The following is a 17798-nucleotide window of genomic DNA, read 5'->3' on the forward strand; positions in this document are numbered from 1 at the left end:
GCGCGCGCGCGGCGGCGGCGGCGGCGGCGCGAGCCCGGGGCCGACGCGCGCGAGGGGGGAGGGCAGCCCCTGGGGAGCGCGCGCGCTGTCTGTCTCCGACGGAGGGCGGGCGCGCGGGCTCAGGTCTCGGCTAGGAGAGAGGTTGCCGCCGCCGTCTCCGCGGCCGTCGCCCGGCACCCGCCTGCGGGCCTCCCGAGTGGAACGTGGGCCCGGATGGAACACCGGGGGACCTGGAAGAAGGCCTCTGGTCGCCGAGGACGAGGCAGGCGGCTGGGTTTGGAGACAGTAAAGTAGGTCGGGGGGGAGGGGCGGGGGAGGGGGCGTTGGGTGGATGGAAGGGAGCGCGCACGCGCGCCCCCGTTGACCGGACTGAAGTGCGCGAAAGCGGATGCCCTGGGCGCATGCGCACGTCTGGGCGGGGCCGGAGCGCGCACGCGGGGCGGGGCGTAGCTAGCGTGGGGCACGTACTCCGGGCGGTGGAGAGTCGGCAGAGCCGGTCCTTTCCTCCTGGCTCTGGACACAGGTCCCATGAGAGAACTGGACGTGCGGCCTTTTGCAGACACCCACAGCAGCTGTCTGGGCTCCCACCTCGCGCGGCAAAACAAATGCTTTCCTCCAGACTCAAGACTTGTGATCAGAAGTTTTATTAGTTTTACGAGATCATCAATAATTCCTCCAATTAAAAAAAAAAAAAAGTACAAAAACTACATACAAAATGTTGAGATCAGACGACTAAACTTTCCCGACTCAGGGCCAAGTTCTGCAAGGGAGAAAGAAAGATGGATATGAGCCAGGGAGGACTGGAGAAGAGGGTCCAGGAGGGCTTTCAGGGCCTTATCACTCACCTTCTTAAGCCTCCGCTCCCGGGAAGCCTGAGAGTCAGTCTCAGAGTAAGGGGGAGGCGCTGGAGGGTAGTAGGCCTCTTCTTCCTCTTCCTCCCTGTAAGGCCTCCTCTCCGCTGGCCCCTTTTTCCTCAAGGCCTCTTCTAGTAGCCGCCCGTCATAGGGGGGGTCCCTGGATCTGGAGCCATCATCCCGAGGGTCCCGGGAGCGCTGGTAGCGGGCCCGAGGGTCAACATGAGGTTGGTCCCTAGACCTGAAGTCATCATAGTGGGGATCCCGGGAGTGTGGAAAGTGCCTAGAGTCGTCTTGGTCTTGGTCGTAGAGATCATCGCGGCTGCGACTTCGCGGAGGTGCATAACCCCGGCCTCTCCTCCCACTGCTTGGGGGAGATCTCCTCCCTGATTCAGCAGAGCCCGGCCGCGTAAAGTCATCCAGAGCATCCACAGAGCGGGCTCGGGGCCGCCCCGCACCCCGGCTGTTCCCTGGCCGCTCCAGGGGGGCCTCTTGCTCCCACCGCCTGGAACTCCGGGGGGAGTGGTGACCCCATTCCTCATCCCTGATGGGGGTGAGGGCAGGGCCCCGTGAAGGCCGGGATCTCCAGTCGTCCTCGTGGAGAGAGGTGACTTCACTCATGGCTGTAGGGAAGGAAGATGTCTGTTACTGGTGGGAGGCGGTCAGGACCTAATGTCAGGAGCCCCGGGGCCCAGTAGTGTCACTCACTTGGCTCATACATTCTCAAGGGAGCCCCAGGCCTCTCACCTGTTTAGTGATGGTCTGCAGGGTTCTGTACACTTCACTGTGGCCATGGTAGGGAATGAGGGATTGTGTTCAGGATGTGGAGCAAGCGTCCCTGGGCAGTTATCAGGGAGACCTGCTTCCCCCAGCCCCCTCAAGAATCTCTCAGATCCTAAGGCTTACCTCGTTCTACACGGCCATTGGGGGGCCCGGGTCGAGAAGGGTCGAAGTTGGCCAGCTCCTTCTCCATGTAGTATAGGACCCGCATGGAGTCGTCCTGCTGGTTGGCCTGAATCCTGTAGCCACTGCGGATCTCTAGGGACAGGAGTTGGAGGTGATCAGTTCCAGAGGTTGGATGCTGACCACCACCCGCCCCATAGGCATGTCCAACTTCCTAAGGATTGGTTCTCACCAGAGGTCACGCTGCTGTCTGTGTCACGAAGCAGGGGTACCTGGGAGCTGTGGCCGCCAACTGGGGGAGATTGGCTGTCAGGAGCAAAACCCTGCATTCCCAGCCCCCTGCCCCCAATTCCCTCTTCCAACTCCAGACTCCTTAATGGCCAAAGGCCCAGCCTCCCTGCACCCCTCCACCTCCCACCAGCTACTCCTGGCTGTCCCCAGGGCCTCACCTGAGCTATTCCTGTCGAAGTCTCCAGAGTACCCATTGTAGAGAGGGCCCATGGGGATCATGGCTGGCGGGGGCGGGGTCTTGGCAGGGGAGAGGTGGGCGTAGGTGCTGGGGGCGTAAATGCTTGGGACGCCCGAAGTGGCAGCTTTGCCTGCAGCATATACTGGGGAGAACACACACGACATGAGAAGGGCCCCAGGGGCCACATGCCTTCTCCCCAGTCCCCCTGTTGAGGAGCTTCCCTGGGTGCTTGGTTGTTGCTATAGAGTTCCTGAGGTCAGAGGACATGAGCCGCGTTGAGTCCACACCTCCTGTGCCATTCCTCAAAAGAGTTTTAGGATGGGAGGGTGTACGCCAGCGGCCCCAATCAGGAATGCCAGTTTGTTTAACAGTACAATGGTTTCCCAGCATCTGACAAGGTTTTCCGTCAAACTCTGCTGCCAACTTATCATAGGACACGGCCACCCTGGACCTGCGTTCTTACAGAGCAACAGAGACAGAGGTGTCTTATAGATAAACACCCATGTGTTGGACCCACAAGCCAGAAACAAGTGTTCCCTTTGACATCCGAGCCCCTGCACTAGAAAAATGGATCATCTGGGGGCGGGGATCCCATGCCTGCTCCCCTTTCATGCCTGCTGGGTCCTCCCTGCAGGGTCTTCCAGACCCCGAGGTGATGGGAAGCCGTCTTGGGAGCCTCCGCATTCACTTCCTCAGCCAACCAGCAAAGCGTCTCCTCCAGTGTTTCCACCTTGTGGGCCGCACCCATCCTGCCCCCGCCCGGTTCTAGGCTTGACAGCTCAAGGGCACATCCTCCCCAGCACCCTCCTCCCTGGGCAAGAGGCTGGGGTCTGGTGGCTGCTCTGAAGCAGAGTCATGGGCCTAGGGAAGTCGCTTCCGTCCCGGAGCTCCGAAGATGATGGAACGCTCTGTGTAGGCCAAGCCCCACTGGGAAGATGGAGTGGGGCGTTGGGCTCGGAAAGCTCCCTTCACCCCAATTCAGCTGGGCAGCAGAAGGCTCAGTGCTTAGCCCCCCCACACCAAAGAAGCCCCTCACCAGTTGTTGGATGTGCTGCTTTATAATTAGCTCTGGGAGTTGCGGCTCTAGGACGGTTCAGGAGGGCTGTGGCTGTGGCAGAAATAACAGCGCCTCTGGCAGGGAGTTAATGGGATCTCAGTTTGGGGGAGCAGAGTCTCAGGATGGAGGAAATGGGGCCCTGGGACTGGCATTCACAGTCCTGGTCCCTGCCTTAATTAGCAGGGTTAACTGCAAACTTGTTTGCAGCCCTGGGGGGAATCCCACCCCACCTGTGAAGTGGACTAACACCCACCCCGCCAAGTAATAAGCAAGACGCCCACAACTAAAAATATTGAGAGGGAGGAGATGGCCAGCGCAGGCCTCCAGAGAGCAGTGGATTTGATTTCTCCAGGCAGGGGTGAAACAGGTTGCCCACTGCTGAGTTCAGTCAGTGACCAGAAAATTAGCCAGCATGGTCTGAGCCGTGGCCCTGTGCTGGGCCCTGACACACAGCATTTCCCTTAATGCTCATGACACCCTGTGATGGCAGGACCCTGCAGAGAAGGAAACCAGCTGCTCACCTGAGGTCACATGGTGTGAGTGGTGGGGGCTCTAATTTGCATCCTGGCCCTCGGTCATTACCGATGCTGACAGCAGCGATGTCTGGCAGCTAGTGCGCGTGGAACGCTCTGTGTAGGCCAAGCCCCACTCTAAATGCGGGACATACCAGTTCACCGGATCCTGACTCATGCTGTACAGCGGGCTCTGCCGTGGCCCCATTTTACAGAGGAGGAAACTGAGGTTGAGAGGGGAAGTCCTTCAGTGGACTTCCCAACAGGTAAAGGGGTGCAGCCAGGCCTCAAACCTCCACCTGCCCAAGCTTGCGATGACTGCCTATGATTTTAACCTGGACTGTGTTAGCACTGGAGTCACGGCACGTGGAAACCCTAAATGTCAGGATGCTCCCATACATCCATCTGAGCCACCTGGGTAATTCTTTCTACCACGTGTTCACTCTTGGCCTAGAAATGAGCAGGTGCCATGAGAGGGGGCAGGTCTGTCCCTCTTCTGGTCTCTCCTAGTCTAGGTGCGCCTAACACGGAAAGTTACTTCTTTCTAGCCGCCAGGGTCATCTGTCTGTCAACCAAAGATATGGTGAACTTGACAAAGGAAAAGGTGAGGCACCCTCACTGAGAAGTATGTTTTCATGGCCTACTTTCAGTACAAGGAACGAGAGCAGGTACGTCTGGGTCTAGAACTTCCATGTCAGAGTTGATGGGAATTTCCCCATAACTGAGTACAGAGGTGCCCTCGGGAAGGTAACCAGGGAACTGGCAGCACTGACGTCCCCAAGGGGGCAAATGGGGCAGCAGAAGGGAGGTGGCGCTCTCTTCCTTTCCCGCCTCTCCTGTTTGCTTCTTCCCCCTCCACCTCGAGTCCCATGTCTAATCCCAGACCCGCTCTGATGTGCTCAGTTCAATTCAGTTCAGTTGCTGAGTCGTGTCCGACACTTTGCGACCCCATGAACCGCAGCACGCCAGGCCTCCCTGTCCATCACCAACTCCTGGAGTTCACCCAAACCCACGTCCATCGAGTCAGTGATGCCATCCAGCCATGTCATCCTCTGTCGTCCCCTTCTCCTCCTGCCCCCAACCTGATGCGCTGGATGGTCCTTAAACAGCATCCGTGAAAAAATCCAGCATCCTTATGTGGATGTGGGTTGTTAAAGGGCTTAAATTTGGTGGGGCTGTAAACCTCGCTTGGTTTCTGACCTTTTTCACTTCAGATTTTGTTTTTAAAAGGACTTTTACTTCCTGGTGAACAATGTTTTGTACTATTTGAATTTTTTTTTTTTTTTTACCTTGTGCATAAATTATACCTTCAAAAGGAAGGACTTGAAATAAATGAAAACTAAAAAAATAAAGTATGTAAATGATAATGTAAAGTAGCAGGTCCTCCTTGGCCCACTTTTCTCCAAACTACTCCCCTCATGACCTCCAGAGTGACACTGTCCCAGGAGGCAGGCAGATGGGCGCCTCCTCCCCTTGGACCCAGGACAGACACCGAGTGGGAGTGGACGTGCGGCGGGTGAGGGGTACTCACGGGCCTCGGGGCAGCAGCACTTTTCCGGGCAGCAGGGGCACCTGACGTAGCAGCAGCAGGTATGGGGGCAGCACTGACACCAGCAGATGCCCAACAGGAGGACGACGAGGAAGGCCGCCAAGCAGACGACGACCACGAACAGCCAGTCTGCGGGGACACGAGAGCTGGCCCTGAGCCAGGAGGCCTGGGAGGGAATACGGATGTGGGCACTGGGGGCGGGGGGAGGGGAGGGCGGCGCCTGTCTGCAAAGCCCATCGGGGAAGCTGCAGCCCCAGCCCTTGTTGGAGTCTCCACGCCAGGGGCTGGGGTGCAGCCCCAGAGTGATGCCCGCTCCACTACAAGCCAGGTCAGCACCAAGGTTAGGGAACCCACCCTGGGCGCATCTGGACAAGGCAGTAAACGAGAGCAGACCTAGCCAGAAGAAGATGGGCTGTAGCCTTGAGAGGGGACAGAGCCAGCTGCCCAGACCCCGAGCGCTAGAAGAGCACCACAGGCACCAGTCACGGGAGCCCTCTGTCTACAACCCAGGCCCCTCACCAGCCAGCCCAGCCCACAGCCCAGAGCCAGGCCGCTAGACGCCCGGAATCGGCGGGGTTATTAGTGGGGTCCGAGCAAACTGTTTAGAAAAAGGGGGGGGATACTTAGAAGCGATAAGTGGTCTGTGGGGGGGCTCCACCCCCGTACCTTCCATGGGCCCCGCCTGAAAACCAGGTAAGAGCTCAGCCACCCCCGAGGTCCTGCCTGGAGGGACAAAAGAGAGACAGATTATGCTGACCAGGACCAGCCCAGGCCAGCCCTGCCCTGAAGCCCAGCTCCAGGCTCATTAGGGTGGAGGTGTGCTCTGCAGAAGAGATGGGGGAGGCGCCAGGAGGGTCCTGGCCTGCGGTTCCTGCCCTCGCAGCCCCGCCCCGTGGGTGCTGTCTGCCAGAAGGCTTGTGTCACATGGTTCACTCACTGTCCCCACAGAGGAGTCTGTTGCCCAGAAGGGGGCCAGCACACATCCCATGGGCTCAGGAGGCGGGATCTCAGTTTGGAATTCCATCTCTTCCACACACACAGTCCTACCATCCCAGGTAAGGACAGTCCTAGTCCATGAGGCTCAGGAAGACAGTGCACTAGGGCCCAGGAAAATGTCTTAACTGTACTGTCAAGTCTGAAGAAGAAAAGGTAAAAATACTGAATACATAGTAATGAATGGTCTTTGTAACAATCTAACTGTAAAAGAATTTTTGTTTTTAATCTGGAGGAAGAGGCCCTTGAAAGCAAAAGTGCCTACAGTCCTGGTGGTCCAGTGGCTAAGACTCCATGCTCCTGCTCCCAGTGCAAGGGCCCTGGGTTCAGTCCCGGGTCAGGGAACTAGATCCCACATGCTACAACTAAGAGTTTGCAACTAAGAAAGACCTGTCACAGCCAAATAAAAATAAATATTTTTAAAAGTGCCTTCCAGCCCATAAAAGTCACAGTATGGCCCAGGTTCACTGCCCACCAAGGTCCCCTGTGCAAGTTTCATGACCCAGCTGGTGCCTCCTTTATGTGCCGCCCACCACTCTGTGCCGCCCAAGTGCTGTATCCCCAGGGGTGTCCACAGACCTGGCTGTACATCAGCACCCCATGCCGCCTGCCCCCAGGAGGAGGGGTCCAGCAGGTGAAACAGTGGTTCTCAAAGTGTGGTCCCATCCTGGAGGCCAAGCCATGTTCCGGATAACTAAGCCACTGCCCTTTTTACTCTCCAGCAGAGATACAGCGGAGCTTTCCTGAGGCTCCATCACACATGATGACGTCATTTGCTCTGATGGTAATGCTTGTGTGCCAGTTTCAATTTCAAATATGTTAAGCAACTGTAAATGTAACCCACAAAAACTTAAACAAACCTTCTTTGAAATCCTCAGTAACCTGAGTGTAACTGGCTCCTGAGACTAAATTTTGAGACCTGCTGATGTACACTGTGCATTTTCTGGAAGAACACGCATGAGTTCTGGGGGCCGTGGGTACATGCGTTCTGTCACCCAGACATGAACTCTTGTCACGTTATCTGAGCACCCTGGGGCATGGCCCCCCATCACATGTGCTCGTTCACACGTGTGTCACCTTGCATCAGGCGTGTGATGATGGCAATGTGTGGCCCAACAGCATGTCACATATAGCACGTGCCACATGGGACTATATGTGTCGACCGAGAACAGAGCATCTGGCTAACAGCAGCATCCCTTCCACATGTGGCAGGGGGGCCTCACGGTGGGGCGGGGGCTGCTGTCGGGGATCCCACCCCACTCCTGGGCATGTGGGGGGAGGGCTTGCTTGAGGGGAGCACTAACTATGCAAGCCACACAGCACCATCCCAGCAGGGCAGAGGGACTGTGGGGTGAGATGTGGCCTTAGGTGGCGGGGCGCGGGGTGGGAGTTGCAGGGGCGGGGTGAAGTGGCCTCTCGATCGCACACACCATCACCGCTCCTGGCTCAATGCCCATCCACTCTGACCATTTCTGTGCTTTTAAACACTGAGGCCAGGAAGGGGTAGAGGCCCCATTCCTCTCCACTCCTGGTTTGGCTCTGGCTTATTTGAAATGTTGCGGGGCAGGGGAGGGGGTCCCTGTCTGGGGTGCAGGGTACAGATAAGCCCAAGTGACTGGTGGTGCTGTGAGGGGAGAGCGGAGGAGGCGACAGAGCCCAGAGAGTGAGCAGGAGGGCAGAGGGTGGACACATAGGATAACAGGAGAGGCCCATCCCCAACCCTGTCCCTCGGGGCCCAGACTCACCCAGGACGATGAGCTCTGCGTAGGCCTCGTTGTTCCCCTGGAGGTCCTGGGCCGAGACCACGGAGCAGTAGTACACACCACTGTCCCCCCAAGCCGTCTGGTCGAAGGTCAGGTCAGCATCTGCGGCAACGGGGTAGACGGGTGAGGGCCATGCAGGTGGGGGGCTCCTGGGGGGAAGGGGGCAGGGGCAGGGGGATTCAATCCCTCATCCTGAGGGCTGGATGCCACGCAGACTCTGTTCTAACCCTTTCACATGGGGAACTTCAAGCAGGCTGTGAGGTGGGACTGTTATCTTTCCTGTCTCGGAGAAAAGAGCAATCTGCTGAAATTACTGATGAGCTGTGCAGATGTGGTGAAAACGGGGGTGGTGGGCCAGGATGGTCTGACCCTAGTCAGCTTACAGCCTCCACACCCCCCCATCCCACCCCCCCACCGCCACTCCCCTCCTCATCCCACCTCTCAGAACAAAAGTCAACCCCCTGACACGACCCGCTGTGCAGCCTAGGGCAGACCCAAGGACTGGGGCCTGCGTAAGGAGGCAAAGATAAACAGGCCAGATTCCAGGAAGCAGGAGACTCCCGCACCCAGCAGAAGGCAGGGGTGTGAGGGAGAGACTTAGACCAGTTCCCTCCTCCGTCCAGCTATCAGTCCCCACATTCCAGGTCAAGGCCCAGGGCTGGGGACGCTCCCGTGACACAGCCCCAAGCAAAGAGCCTGTTAATTACAGGCGATAATGAAAGTCTTTCCGCACATCTGGTTTCCTCTCTACTCCTCAGGCCCTAATTAGTTAAATCCCTCAGCCATTCTGCAGGGTGGGGCCCGCTGGGCAACTCCACCTTGGGCCTGTGGCCCACAGGAGGTAGGAACCTTATGAACCGATCAGAGACATCCTCACAGAGCATCCTCACACCCTTTCTCCCCAGCTGCTCTGGCTCCCGGGGACCTACCCACCACCTGCCCCACGGACCTCCAGCCCTTCCCCAGGATGGCTCAGAGGGCAGCCACTGTGTGTGCCTCACTCTGTAGTACCTGGGCATCAGTCAGTTGCCAAAGGAATGAGAGAACCAGAGCCTTCTTCCTTCTTTGGAAAGAAGACCTCACATCCATAGTAAAACATCCTTTCAGTGCCTATCTACACCATTCCAAGGGCTTCCCAGGTGGCTTAGCAATCAAGAATCCGCCTGCCAGTGCAGGAGATGTAGGTTCGATCCCTGAGTCGGGTAGATCCCCTGGTGAAGGAAATGGCAACCCACTCCAGATTTCTTGCCTGGGACATCCCATGGACAGAGGAGCCTGGTGGTCCATGGGGTGGCAAAAGGGTTGGACACAACTTAGCGACTGAACAATGACAGCACAGCATTCCCACGCCTTACCCTGGCCCACAAGGCCTTTGGAGCCATCTGCCCCCTGGTTACCACACCAGCCTCATCCATACCGCTCTCCTCTACTCGCCAGAGCCCAGACACGCCGGCCTGCTCACTGTCCCCCACCACGTGCTGGGCTCACCCTGGTTTGGCGTGCACTCTGGCTGTTCCTCTGGCCTGGCTCTGTGTCCTCAGACCCTCACAGGGCTGGTTCCACCCCCCTAACACAGCTCCCCTGCCCTACTGCCAAATTCTATCAGCCTGCTTAGGGGCTGATTGGCCCTGAGCCCATCCCCAGGGGGAGGTGGGCTCCAGGCGAGCAGAACCTGGAGTCCCCAGGCCCTGGTCAGTATCGGGAAACAAACCCCTTTCCTCCTCACACTGACTTTCCTCAGTGTTCTAGACACGTGGCTGTCCTCAGTTAGGCACATGATACAGTCATTCAGTATTTGAGGCATTGCATGCACCTGATGTTTCAGGCAGTATCTGAGGTACTGCCATACTAGAGAGCAACAGTTCTCAAAAGTCTGCTCCATGGAGCCTGGGGCTCCCCAAGACGTTTTCACAGGGGGTCCCTGAGGTCAAAGTTATTTTCACCATAATAGTAAGATATTTGCCTTTTTCTCTTAATCTCATGAGTGTAGTGTGGAGTTTCCCACAGGTTTCTGGCTTGTGTTATCATAATATTCTGAATGCAGAAGCTCCTTTGAGAATCCAGCTTCTATGCAGCCAGACTGTAAGGAGATGTGCAAAAATATAAAAGCAACACCATACATTTTCATTAAAGTTTTTTTTTGTTTTGGGAAATATGGTTATTTTTTTCATAAAAGTATGTTATTTAGACTAATCTATAGTTTATTAGGGCTTCCCAGGTGGCGCGAGTGGTAAAGAACCCACCTGCCAAAGCAGGAGACAGATGAGACATGGGTTCCATCTCTGAGTAAGGAAGATCCCCTGCAGGAGGGCATGGCAACCCATTCCAGGATTGCCGGAGAATCCCATAGGCAGAGGAGCCTGGAGGGCTACAGTCCATAGCGTTGCAAAGAGTCGGACACTTAGCATAGCACGTGAAGCGGCTTAGCACAGCACACATACTTTATTATCATCATTAAAGAAATTTTTTTAACTTCTCAATTTTCTAGCTGTAAAAACAAAGTTCTTGGCGGACCTCAGTAAGTGTGTAAAGTGACCCTAAGAACCACATGTTTGAGAACCACTGCTCTAGAGGACAGCTAGGAATCCCCACCCAGACAGGGTTCAAGCTCTTAACTGGAAAGAGCGACAAAATTTAAACATACTGTGCTTCAGATGATGATAAGCAGTACAGAACTCAGACACGAAGTGCCTCTGTCGTGGAGGTGGCAACTGAGTTTAAAGTGACAGCAAGGTAGGGTGACGTTGGGCACTGACACTCTCCTTTATGGTCAAGCATCCAGCCCCCAGTTATTGATTTTTTACTATGTGTTAGATACCTTTGTCGGAGAAGGCAATGGAACCCCACTCCAGTACTCTTGCCTGGAAAATCCCATAGACGGAGGAGCCTGACAGGCTGCAGTCCATGGGGTCGCTGAGAGTCAGACAGGACTGAGCAACTTCACTTTCACTTTTCACTTTCATGCACTGGAGAAGGAAATGGCAACCCACTCCAGTGTTCTTGCCTGGAGAATCCCAGGGACGGGGGAGCCTGGTGGGCTGCCGTCTATGGGGTCGCACAGAGTCAGACACGACTGAAGTGCCTTAGCGGCAGGTACCTTTGTATATATTCTTTCATGGAATCATCCTAAAACTCTAACCTACATTCTCCCAAATCCTCTGAATTCTCTGTAACACCCTCTCGGCCTATCGTTTTTTCCACTTGTATCTTTGAATCAGACTCTGAACGCACCTCTCTAAAACCAGAACCCTAGACCAGGGCCCTGCCCAAAGCTGGAGTGGGGCTTGAAGGCAGCCTCTGCCCCCTCCAAGAGCTCCTAGGCCGGGAGCTGAAATCTGGTCCTGTGGGCCGGATCTGGGCCTCAATGCGTTTTGTTTGGCCTATATGATGTTTTCAAAACTCACGAAAAACATGGCTTTCCGGCTTCTTTTGATCCGTTTTAAGGCCTGAGTTCACCTCCTTCCTCCCGGCCGCACCCTGTTCCCAGTCTGGGTCTGGTCCTGACATCACCTGGGCTGGGCATTGCTCTAATTGTTTTAGATATAGGGAGAAAATGCCAGGTCTCCAGCTGGGCACAGGAGCTGGGCTTCCCTCCACCTCCCTGGGCCTCCGGTTCCTCATCTGCACACAGCAGAAGCGGCCCTCGTGATCTCAGAGGTCCCACAAGCTCCCAGGTCCAGAGCTACCAAGTGGGGGTGCACGTGGTTCCCAAGCAGCCTGAAGAGGTAGAAAGAGGGCCCCGATTCAGGCACCCCATCACCCAAAGCAGGGAAGAACAGAAGTGGAAGCGGAACCACCCAAGCTGAGGCACACCTCTCTGGCTTGCCCAGGACAACTTTCACTTTTAAAACCTGGGTGGCTGGTGACCCTAGAAATAGCAAAGGCAACTCTGCTTTTCTCCATCCTCAAAGCTGAAATGGAGGAAGCTCCCGTGGCTACTGGGCTTCCTGAAGGGACATACACACAATGGATGTTTATAAATCACGGCCTGTATCAAACCCGGGCCCAGGGTCGAAAACCCAGGGCCTGTGGGCCTCTGGAGCAGGAAGAATCTGCCCCAGATGGAGCCCGAAGGTCACTCCAATGGGGACTCACAAAGGGGACACGATTCCAGGCAGCCTTCAAGGGCACCCTCAATATGGGAGTTGTCCTGACAGTGCTGGCCGGTCATACCTGATCCAGGCTGGAGAAGCCCCTGGATTATGGGGTAGGGGCCTATAGAGGCTGAACCACCTCCACCCCCCTGCCCCGGAAGTCTTTTATCCATAGGAACAGCTGCCCAAGGAAATTCAGGGCCAGCAGGGCTAGTCCCTCCCTGAAACAAGACTGAGAGCCTGGGTCCCTGCCCATTGTCCAGACAGAGAGGGAAGGGGTGTGCTCTGAGGCCTGGTCTCCTGGGGTCTGCAAAGGGATGCCCCCTTCCCTCCTCTGCCCCCATGCCCATGATTAAAACACTCATCCTTAATCCCTTGCCCGCTGCTGCCCATCACCCTCCTCTCTGCCCACTGGATTCTTTAGGGTCCAGTCCCAGTTCCTCTTCAAATTATATTCACAGCAGTCTTGAATCATGATCACCTATCACCCAGGTGGGGTTTCTTTGTAGCACTCAGCGGCACCCTCTGAAATCCTCTTACTCTTTTGCTACTTATTTGTTGCCTATTTCATCCAACGAAAGTATCACCTCCTTGAGTGCAGGGATTACCTGTCCTGATCACCTCTCTAGCCCCAGCAACTACCATAGCTTCTGGCGCTTAGATGATACCCAATAAATGCCAAGTGAATGGACCAATGAATGAATGACTTCCCCACCCCTAACCTGGTCCCAAGAGGCACCTCCTATGAGCAGGTAGCATGACAGTGAAGGACAAGGGCTAGGTTCAAATCTCAGTGCCAGACCTTTACTATGTGTGCACCAAGATGAACTATTTGATCTCTCTGTGACTCAGTTGTCCTGAGTGTAAAATGGGCATAAAGCACCTGGCAAGATATAGGCTTTCTCCATTAATATCCCTCACTCCTTCGGTTCACTCCTGTTCAGGTGGGTTCTTTGCTGACCTTCCTGGGTAAGTAACCTGAGGGGTTACTAGCTTGGAGACTAGGCCCCAAAGGGCTGACTTATAATCCCACTAGCTGTGTGAACCTGTGCAAGTCACTTTAGCTCTCTGGGTCTTTGTAAAGTGACAGTAACAGAAGCTACTTACTCCATTATTAGCATCTAAATGCGCTAATTCACATCAACCTGGATTAGAGCCTGGCACCCAGGAGGCCTTTTACAGGTTATTAGTTATACGCGTGCATGTGTGCTAAGCCGCGTCCTGCTCTTTGTGACCTATGGACTGTAGCCCACCAGGCTCCTCTGTCCATGGGATTCTCCAGGCAATACTGGAATGGGTTGCCATGCCCTCCTCCAGGGGATCTTCCCGAGCCAGGGATCGAACCTATGTCTGCTGTAGGTCCTGCATTGCAGGTGGATTCTTTACCACTGAGCCACCAGGCAAGCCCCTGTTACTTATATAAATTTTACTTATTGTTGATGATATTACAAGTATTATTACAGAACCCCTGCCTCTCTCTCCATTACCCACTTTTCTTTACCTTTAAGCACTTGAAAGTATGTGTTTATTATTGTTGTTTAGTTGCTAAGTCGTGTCTGACTCTTTTGTGACACCATGAACCATAGCCTGTCAGGCTTGTGTTTGCCTTATTTGTCTGTCTCACTGGAATTCAAGCTCCAAGAGGGAAGGCATTTGATAATTTTGTTTACTGCTGTATTTCCAGGGCCTCAAGTGGTGCCTGGTATACGTTAGGTGCTTGATAAATCTTTGCTGTTAAATAAAGGGATAGATGGATGGGTAGAAGGAAGAATCCATCCCTTGGCCAGTGCTTTCAGACATCTATGCTGATGAACTTCTAAGAGGGAGCCAACACCAAAACTCAAGCCCACCCCGTCCAATCCCCTGCCCACGTACTTCCTGTGATGGTGATCCTTCGGCCCTGATAGTAGTCTCCCAGGGTCACAGCATTGCCCTGCTTGGTGGCCACAACCCTGACGGTGCGTGCACTGTCCTGGCACTCCACGTAGGGGTTGTAGCCTGGGTTACCAGCCGCCAGCTGGGCGTTGAGCTGGTTATCAACACTGGCAGGAGAGAAGGCATCAGTGATGCGGTCCCGGCAGAAAGACTTGTACTTCCAGATCACGATGGGCGCCGTGGGGGTCGTGGTCAACTGGTAGGTGCAGGGCAGGGTCACGGGTTGGAATAGGATCACCACGTGGTAGGGGTCTGACACAGTCACCTGGACGGCGCTGGTGGGGGCTGAGGACAAGAAGAGAGTCAGCAGAGGGACCGCTGTGAGCGCAAGGAATTACTTCAGCAGGAAGAAGCCACATTACTTGCCACATCACTGACATTTACAAGTGTACGGTTTTAGAGAGTGCCTGGCACACATTGCTCCTTAATCCTCAAGGCAGCTCTGATAATCATGCCCATTTAAGAGACCCAGGGGTTTGAAGTGGCCACTGCAAGGTCACACAGCCAGATTCCTTGGAACATCCTGTCCATTCCTCTAACCAGAGTGCAGCCTCTGCAGAGTGCAGCTTCCAGTCCCCTCTTCCCTTGGCCACCCTCTCATGAAAAGGGTCTGTGGCCTGTACAGACAAGCCCAAATGGTGCCCCCCAAAGCCCACAGTGCTCGAGGCCCCCTTTCGAAAAAAATGGAGTGTTCCAAGTTACTCCGGGTTTTTTGAATGGGGGGGGGGGGGGGGGGCGATTCTGGAGTTGTTTGGATTGCTTCCCATACAGTAGCTAAACCCCTAGTTATGTCACCACCAGTCTTTCACCCTGCCCTACCCAAAGCCATCTCAAATGAATATGCCAAAACCGCTTGCTGGAAGATAAAGTCCCCCAGAAACCCCCTGCCCAAACAAACATCAGATCCAGCAGAAGATGGTTTCCAAGTTAGTTCATATGTCCGTTTCACCAGACTCTTACGCAGATATTCTTACGACATGACTGGGTTAGGGGGTGGGGAATTTTTAATACCGCACCCACTCGACGCCTGGGCGCTGCTTCTTAATCTCACCCCCTAGGAATCGTCCGATCCAGCCCTCAGGTGCCTTCTCCCTGTTACCCCAAGACTCAGAAATCTCGACCTGCTACCGAATCCTCATCCCCGCCTTTCTCAGTGATCGGGTGGTCCTTCATCCCTACCCCACAAAGGGTCCCATTCTCCCTGCGGCTCCCGGGTTCGCAGTCCCGGGAGTTTCACTTCCTGTTATCTCTGAACAAGGGCGGAGGAGCGCTCTCAGGCACTAACAGAGAATTCTTCTCCCTCTGGCGCACAGGGATCTCCGGAGACCTTGGGGATCAGGAGGTCTTAGTCTCTGCGCTCCCCCTCCCCCAGTTCTCCTGCCTCCCGGGCGCTGTGGAACTCCAGGCATCGCCCTTCTATAGTGCCCTCCCGGCGTCCCGCAGCACCAGGGGCCCCGCGCTCCGTACCTGTGCACAAGGTGCTCAGAAAAAGCCACACGAAGACCACCGCGCCCCAGCTCAGGGTACCCGGGCAGGACTCCAGTCCCCCGGAGAACGGGCGGGCCAAAGGCGCCATCGCGGCCGTCTGGGCGCGTCGCGCCCGCGCGTCCCCTCCCAGGTACCGGGAGGGTAGGGGGCGCGGCCCCCACCAAGACTGGGAGGGGTGCCTGCTCCTCCCCTTCCCGCTTCCGCTCCTTGTTTCTATTCCAAGCCCACTCTACCCTATTCTAGGATTTTTAACTAGAGGAAGCATCGTGGATGAAGAGCACGCGTCCAGTTTGCAGGGAGAAACTTGCTTGCCCCACCGTGGCTCTGCGAGCCACTCCACCCCTCCGTGGCTCCGGGGAATGGATCGGCCCAGGTACACAGGGTGAGAGCGGAGGGCAGGGATAGGGGGTGGGCGGCGGGGAGGGGCTCCTCCACCTCCCTCCCCGGAAGTGGGCTGACCCAGGTGCGCTCCGGCCCAGAGGGTTGGAACCAAGTGACCAGCCCGCCGGGAGGCCGGTTGAAGACCAGGGATCGCGGTCCGGCCCTCTCCTGCTTCGGTCACTCCGAGCAGAGTGTGAATCACGAGAACAGAGACTCGACTGCGTTGATTCACCTGTTGAGAGAGGCGGGACGCGCCGCGCACCTGTTCCCTCTCTTCCCACACCCCTCTCCTCGGCCGGCGATGGACCCGCCTAGGTACACACTGCGGGGAGGGGCGAGTCTGAGCGAGCTTTGGGCTGGAAGAGGCTTGTGAGTTGCCGCGCTTGACTTTGCCACTAGCTCTGGGCGTCCTCCCGTCCCGGGGGACGGAGGCGCCCGCAGCCCTCTCGCGCCTTCCACTTAGATGATATGAACAACCGAGCTAAGTTCTCGGAAAGGAAGCTGCCGCCTTTAGGGGACGCCCGAGGGGACTCGAGCCCAGGAAAAGTTGGGAGTTCTACTTTGGAAGTTTTCTCCGCCTGTATACCCCCCCCCCCATTCCTAACTCTTGGTTTGGCCTCCGGGCGTCCATCGCCCCGGGTCAGGCGTCCGGAAACTATGGCTCTTAAAGGGGCCGAGTGGAGGCATGGGACTAGGGACGGGTTTCCGCCTAAGGATTCCTAGAGACTGGGCCACCTGCACCGAGGGCGGGGCAGGCGAGGCCAGGCTCCTGGAACGCGAGGCGCTCACGCGGCTCTGTTGCCCCCTGATGGCGGCTAGGGGAAATGCATCCTGGGGAACGAGGAGCTTCTGAAGAGACTCCCCCGGAGGCAGGTTAGGTACCCAGGGATGCTTTGTTCGACGGATCTTGTTAAAACCCAAGTTGATCCCGACCCTCTGCTCAAAACTTTCCCAAGACTCCCTTTCCCAGCAGAAGTCAAGATACTTATAGTGTGGCCTGATCCCTCTCTGAACCTCTGCACTCACCCCGTGGCTTACTCAACTGGACACCTCAGCGTTCCGGAATGACTCTCACCCTCCCACTTCAGGCCCCTTTCCTTCACTATTTTGGGAACACCTTCCCCTCAGTTATCCACCTGATCCTCCACATCCTTTAGGGCTTCACTTAAAGGTCACTTTTGCGGTGACATCTTTCCTAACCACTTCTATAAAATTTCAACCGGCTCACATGCCTCCGTCCACCCACTTCTTTTTTGTTCTTTTATTGTTTTGCAAGGATACAATTCAGTGGCAGTAATTACATTCACATGGTTGTGTACTCATAACTACTGCGTGCATGTTAAGATGCTTCGGTCCTGTCCGGCTCTTTGTGACCCTATGGACCGTAGCCCACCAGGTTCCTCTGTCCATGGGATTCTCCAGGCAAGCATACTGGAGTGGGTTGCCATGCCCTCCTCCAGGGGATCTTCCCAATCCGTCTCTTATGTCTCCTGCATTGGCAGGCAAGTTCTTTACCACTAGTTCTGACTGGGAAACCCACTCATAACCACTAGGTATACCCTAATCTTTTCATCACCCCCAATATAAATTCTGTACCTGTTAAACAATAACTCCCCATTCCCACCTGCCCCCAGCCCCTGGTAACCTCTATCCTACTTTCTTTCTTTATCAAATTGCCTATTCTAGGCACCTCATTTAAGTGGAATCAATGACATTTGACCCCTGTGTCTGGCTCATTTCACTACATATGTTTCAGGATTCATCTACACTGTAGCATATATAAAAATCAAGATTTCTCCC

At 55.5% G+C, this 17798-nt stretch overlaps 1 protein-coding gene and 1 long non-coding RNA gene across 3 annotated transcripts; one reads left to right on the forward strand and one right to left on the reverse strand.

Annotated features, from left to right (window-relative positions):
* Nucleotides 1-41: 41 nt before the first annotated feature.
* LOC120872624 lies at nucleotides 42-5140 on the forward strand. Its single transcript, XR_005723294.1, has 2 exons — nucleotides 42-290; nucleotides 4344-5140. It is a non-coding gene; the product is annotated as an uncharacterized LOC120872624 (long non-coding RNA).
* Nucleotides 629-16019, reverse strand: LSR (lipolysis stimulated lipoprotein receptor). Of its 2 annotated transcripts, XM_040252950.1 has the most exons (10): nucleotides 15597-16019; nucleotides 14070-14414; nucleotides 8083-8202; nucleotides 6011-6067; nucleotides 5327-5473; nucleotides 2207-2368; nucleotides 1990-2049; nucleotides 1761-1892; nucleotides 846-1477; nucleotides 629-760 (listed from the first exon to the last, which is right to left on the reverse strand). In XM_040252950.1, the coding sequence occupies exons 1-10, from the start codon at nucleotides 15703-15705 to the stop codon at nucleotides 725-727; spliced, it is 1800 nt and encodes a 599-aa protein (XP_040108884.1). In that variant the 5' UTR covers nucleotides 15706-16019; the 3' UTR covers nucleotides 629-724. The 2 variants fall into 2 exon arrangements, with proteins under 2 accessions (XP_040108884.1, XP_040108885.1); XM_040252951.1 differs by lacking the exon at nucleotides 6011-6067.
* Nucleotides 16020-17798: the final 1779 nt, after the last annotated feature.

Source organism: Oryx dammah, unplaced genomic scaffold (genome assembly GCF_014754425.2).
Source record: "Oryx dammah isolate SB20612 unplaced genomic scaffold, SCBI_Odam_1.1 HiC_scaffold_13, whole genome shotgun sequence".
Lineage (NCBI taxonomy): Eukaryota > Metazoa > Chordata > Mammalia > Artiodactyla > Bovidae > Oryx > Oryx dammah.

What these genes read in the sequence shown, in the direction of transcription:
- LSR (XM_040252950.1), bottom strand. Translation starts at nt 15,705, where the DNA reads ATGGCGCCTTTGGCCCGCCCGTTCTCCGGGGGACTGGAGTCCTGCCCG. An exon ending in TCTGAGCACCTTGTGCACAG is followed by an intron (nt 14,415 to 15,596) that starts GTACGGAGCGCG and finishes TCTTGTCCTCAG; the next exon opens with CCCCCACCAGCGCCGTCCAG. An exon ending in CGCAGAGCTCATCGTCCTGG is followed by an intron (nt 6,068 to 8,082) that starts GTGAGTCTGGGC and finishes TTGTCCCTCCAG; the next exon opens with GCAGGACCTCGGGGGTGGCT.